The sequence below is a fragment of the Phalangium opilio genome, unplaced genomic scaffold (genome assembly GCF_054372755.1).
Source record: "Phalangium opilio isolate 3A_F unplaced genomic scaffold, DU_Popi_V2 ptg000002l_1, whole genome shotgun sequence".
Classification (NCBI taxonomy): Eukaryota; Metazoa; Arthropoda; class Arachnida; order Opiliones; family Phalangiidae; genus Phalangium; species Phalangium opilio.
In genome coordinates this window covers 11,044,841-11,050,085 of record NW_028324144.1, presented here as the reverse complement: position 1 = coordinate 11,050,085, position 5,245 = coordinate 11,044,841, and the positions used below count along the sequence as shown (strand labels likewise).

The 5,245-nt window shown below is 38.2% G+C and overlaps 1 protein-coding gene across 1 annotated transcript; it reads left to right on the top strand.

The window, feature by feature from the left end:
- Positions 1-1,337: 1,337 nt before the first annotated feature.
- Positions 1,338-4,898, top strand: LOC149719753 (uncharacterized). Its single transcript, XM_089861760.1, has 7 exons — positions 1,338-1,614; positions 1,765-1,902; positions 1,972-2,076; positions 2,241-2,545; positions 2,640-3,472; positions 3,522-4,273; positions 4,876-4,898. Exons 1-7 carry the CDS (start codon positions 1,338-1,340, stop codon positions 4,896-4,898), a joined length of 2,433 nt encoding a protein of 810 aa, XP_089717886.1.
- Positions 4,899-5,245: the final 347 nt, after the last annotated feature.

Here is a 5,245-nt window from a genome sequence, read left to right as displayed (position 1 = left end):
GCAGAATATGCAGACATGCATCTCATGTATGGACTGGCGCAGGGCAATTCAGTGGAAGCACAGCGGCGATACCAGGAACAATTTCCGCAACGACGCATACCAAATCGTCGTACGTTCGAGGCTGTTGACAGGCGCTTGAGGGACATCGGACAAGTACAACCCAACAACGTTCGAGAGCGAGACATTCCAGAAGACATGGAGGAAATCGAGGAAGACGTCCTTGCCATGTTCGATGAGGACCCCTCGACAAGTACCAGACAAGTTGGACGACAATTACATGTTAATCACGTTTTGGTCTGGCGAATTCTCCGCGGACATCAGTTTCACCCGTATCATATTCAAAAGGTGCAAGCTCTTAACCCGGCAGATTATCCAAGACGCATCGACTTTTGCGAGTGGTTTTTGGCCAGAGTAGAGGACAATCAATTTCCACGGGTCCTTTTAGTAACCGACGAGGCACATTTTTCCCGGGATGGAATTCTGAACTATCACAACCACCACGAATGGCGCCAATTAAACCCACACGCAACTAGTGTTAGAAGTCACCAACAGCAATTTTCTTTAAACGTATGGTGCGGCATTGTCGGTAATCATTTACTAGGTCCGCATTTTCTTCCACCCAGACTAAATGGTGAAGCATATCTCACGTTCTTAAGAGACACTTTACCTGAACTACTCGAGGACATACCGTTAGCATTACTTCGTGACATGTGGTTTATGCACGACGGGGCACCCCCACATTTCAGCCGTGCAGTTAGAGAACATCTTAATGCTACGTTTAATTTGAGGTGGATTGGGCGTGGAGGACCAGTTGCGTGGCCAGCCAGATCTCCGGATTTAAATCCGTGCGATTTCTATCTTTGGGGTCATCTCAAAGACATCGTGTACAAGAATGAAGTCCGTGATGAGGAAGACTTGCGAAGACGAATTATTGAAGGTTGTCAAACAATCAGGAACATGCCAGGAATCTTCCAACATGTCCAAGAATCTTTCGAAAGACGGGTTCATGTTTGTCTTAACGCCGTTGGTGGACATTTTGAACAATACCTGTAACGTCCATGTTAACTTGTTAAGAATAAAAGTAATACCAACCGAAAGGTACCATGATACTTTGAATTTACTTTACTAGAGTAGGCATACTTCTACTCATTTAATACACTTCTGCCAGGTGAAAGTTCAATAACGATTAATATAATATATTAATATATATTTTTAAAAATAATTTGCCCGAGTTGATTTTGGGGGAAATCAACAATGACGACAATAGACCTCGTTTGATATTAATTAATCAAAATAGACATTACAACGTCGTCACGTCTTTAAGACCTTTGTTCGGGATGGACCATTACTGTGAAAATTGTCTGGTAGGATTTAGAAACAAGAGAGATCATAGTTGCAATCTTTATTGTTACAATTGTTTACGAGATCAAACTTGTATGGGTGCTGACCGAGCGTGTGACAAATGTCTCAAGGTTTTCAAAGGAGATGAATGTTTTAATTATCATAAACAAGATGGTGTAGACGGGAAGAGTATTTGCGCGCAACTATTTCATTGCAAACAATGTTTCACGCAAATAAATTTATTTAAGCGTAAAAATCAGCCCCATACGTGCGGTGAGACCTATTGTTCTGTGTGCAGTAGATACACTCCCAGTCCACACTATTGTTACGTTCAGGTAATTAAAGAAGAACCTCCTAAAGTTCGCTAAGCTAAGAAACAGAAAGTTGTCCCTGATTTGCTTTATATTTTTTATGATTTTGAAGCGATTCAGATATTAGAATCTGAGGAAAAAAAAGGGGCGTTAGTCCACCAGCCTCTCCTTTGCGTATCAGAGATGGTCTGCGAAAGTTGTATCGACGTGCCCGAGGCTGGTTTCGTCCGCGGGAAATGTGGGTCACTAGGTCCGAGACAGAGAGTTTTTGAAGGGGCAAACCCTGTTTCAAATTTTTTAGCTTTTCTAATAACATTAGCCTCTGTCAAGAAGGTAAATTTATTGGCCCATAATGCTAGCGGATATGATAATCAGTTTCTATTGCGAGAGATTATGGCTCTAGGTGAAGAATTTAAACCTAACTGTATAATTAACGGCACTAAATTATAAATTTAACTGTCTTTAATTTAAATTTCCTTGACTCTTTCAATTTTATCTCCGTACCACTCTCTAAATTCGCCGCCACTTTCGGCTTAGAAGATGCGACAAAGGGTTATTTCCCTCATTTTTTATTTAACGTGGTTAAAGATCACGTCTTCGACCTTAATAATCAATTAGCAACAAATTATGTCTTAGAAAACCAAATGCCTCCTCCAGAAGCTTACGGGTCGGAAAATTTAACCTCCAAAAATCTCAAAGAGTTTATGGAGTGGTACGATAAACAAATTGAGGAGAAAAAAGGCTTTAATTTTCTGGAGGAATTAAAGTTTTATTGCATCAAGGATGTTGTGATATTAAAGTTAGGTTGTCTAGCGTTTAGAAAAATTTTCTTGGACATTGCCCAGGTGGAACCTTTCCAGGTCGCGTGTACTATAGCCGGTTTGTGTAGCTGGGTATACAGGAGACACTTTATGGATAAAGATTCTATAGGCATTATTCCTCATAACCTCTATAGAATGATTGATAATCTGTCACTTGTGGCTATAGAATGGTTATCCTGGTATGCTCACGAAAACGGCGTTTAACGGCTCGGAAGCCAAAGTTTTGAAAATGAAAGTGGACGGTCTTTGTGATAAAGATGTTCTAGAGTTTAACGGGTGTTATTTCCATGGTTGCCCCAAATGCTACAAAGTCAACCGTAACCAATCTTTGCAAGGTGATCCTGGTCAAACCTTGAACACCTTGTACGTCAGAACTTTAAAAAAGAAGGAACGAATCGAGAAAGCGGGTTTTAAAGTAATAACGAAGTGGGAATGTGATTGGACTAAAGATAAAACCGATAATCCGGCTATTGGTGTTTTTCTGGAAGCAGAAAAACGCGAACCTTTAAATCCTCGCGATGCCTTTTTTGGTGGAAGAACGTCGGTACTTAAACTATACCATAAAGTATCCGGCAGCGAGAAAATGCATTACGTTGACGTAACTAGTCTCTATCCTTTCGTCAACAAGAGAAAGAAGCTGCCAGTCGGGCACCCAGAAATTTTACTGGATAATATTCCCGACATTTTCACATTCGATGGATTTCTGAAATGCGACGTTTTACCGCCAATTAGCCTCTTTCACCCCGTTTTGCCCAGAAGGTTAAACAATAAATTAGTTTTCACTCTTTGCCGGGAGTGTGCCTTGAAACGTTTCCAAGGAGACTGTCACCATTCCGACGAAGAGCGAAAACTAATCGGCACTTGGGTGATTGATGAACTTCGTGCCGCTGTAAATCGGGGTTATGTTATCCTAAAAAAGATAGAGGCCTGGAAATACAAGGTGCGACAATATAACCCTGAAACTGGCGAGGCCGGCTTGTTTCAAAAATACGTTGATTCGTTCCTTCTTCATAAGCAGACGGCTAGTGGTTAAAAATTTTAAAATTAGAGAGGGTGTACTTTTAGACCCAGCCAAGATTAAAAGAAACGAAGGGTTGCGTAGCGTAGCAAAACTTGCCTTGAATAGTCTTTGGGGTAAATTTGGGGAAAGAGTCAAACCAACCAAAACGGAAATTATCAAAGAACCCCGTAGACTTTACGAACTCTTAAGTAACCCGGATGTTGAAGTAAAAAGCGTTTTAACCATAAATGAAGAAACGCTGCTAGTCAAATGGGTTCCTACGACTGAGGCTGACGTTGTTTTGAAGCATACCAACGTCTCTATAGCTTGCTATACAACGGCTATGGCCCGACTTTGTTTATTAGAATATCTGGAAATTGTCGGGGATAAATGCTATTACCACGATACAGATTCTCTGGTGTACATGTCCCCACTTGGAATACCACTAATAGAAACTGGTAACTTGCTGGGTGAAATGACCAACGAATTGGAAAGTTATGGTAAAAACGCCTACATTGATACCTTTGTCAGTGGAGGATGCAAAAACTATAGTTATTGGGTAACAGATCCAGACTCTGGCAAAAGGTTCAATATAACCAAAGTCAAAGGGTTTCGTCTTAATGTCTCTAACGAGAAACTAGTCAATCACGAAACTTTAAAAGGATTACTAGGCGTTGATTTAGACAAACCCCTTTTGCCCATAACTGTTCCAATTCCGAGACACATTTCGAGGCTTCCCAATCACACGCTTGTCTCTATAGACACTCACAAAGTTTATAGAGCCACGGTCGATAAAATCCGTATACTAGACAATTTCAAAACAGTCCCCTATGGCTACCAGAACCCAACTTAATTTATTAACTAATTTATTGATTTATTTATTTATTAATTTATTTATTTATTTATTTATTTATTTATTTATTTATTTATTAATTTATTTATTTATTTATTTATTTATTTATTTATTAATTTATTTATTTATTTATTTATTAATTTATTTATTTATTTATTTATTTATTTATTTATTTATTAATTTAAAACTAATTTATTTATTTAAAACTAATTTATTTATTTAAAACTAATTTATTTAAAAGGTTAAAACTAATTTATTTATTTATTTAAAAGGTTAAAACTAATTTATTTATTTATTTAAAAGGTTAAAACTAATTTATTAATTTATTTATTTAAAAGTGTATATTGTATATATAAAATAAAAAAAATTTTAAACTGATTTTGTTCCTTTTTTCCCGCGCTTCCTGTCATACGCGTTTCCCTGTCATACGCGACATGCGACGCGTTTCCTTACTATGCACGACGCGATCATTTCCGCGACACGAAGAAGAAGAAGACGCGCGCGACCCCTATATTAACGTTTGGCCACTTAAAGTTTAATTTATTTAAGCTCGAGAACTCGGAGAACAATGATTCCCTTTTATCATCCGTGTACCATAACGGTAAATGGACCGAGTGGGGCTGGAAAGACGTTTCTTTGCGAAAGAATCATTAAAAATCATCGGGAAATGTTTGAACCCAATATCGCTGAAATTATTTTCTATTATTCAGAATATCAACCATTTTACGACAGTTTGAAAGGTTTGGTTGTCTTTAAGGAAGGTTTGCCGGATATGAACGAGTACGATGGCTCTCGAAATTGTCTTCTAGTAATAGACGATTTAATGGATCAGAACAAATCAGGTTTGATCGGTTCAATTTTTACCAAGTTTAGTCATCATCGTAATTTAAGCGTGCTATATTTAACTCAAAATCTTTAT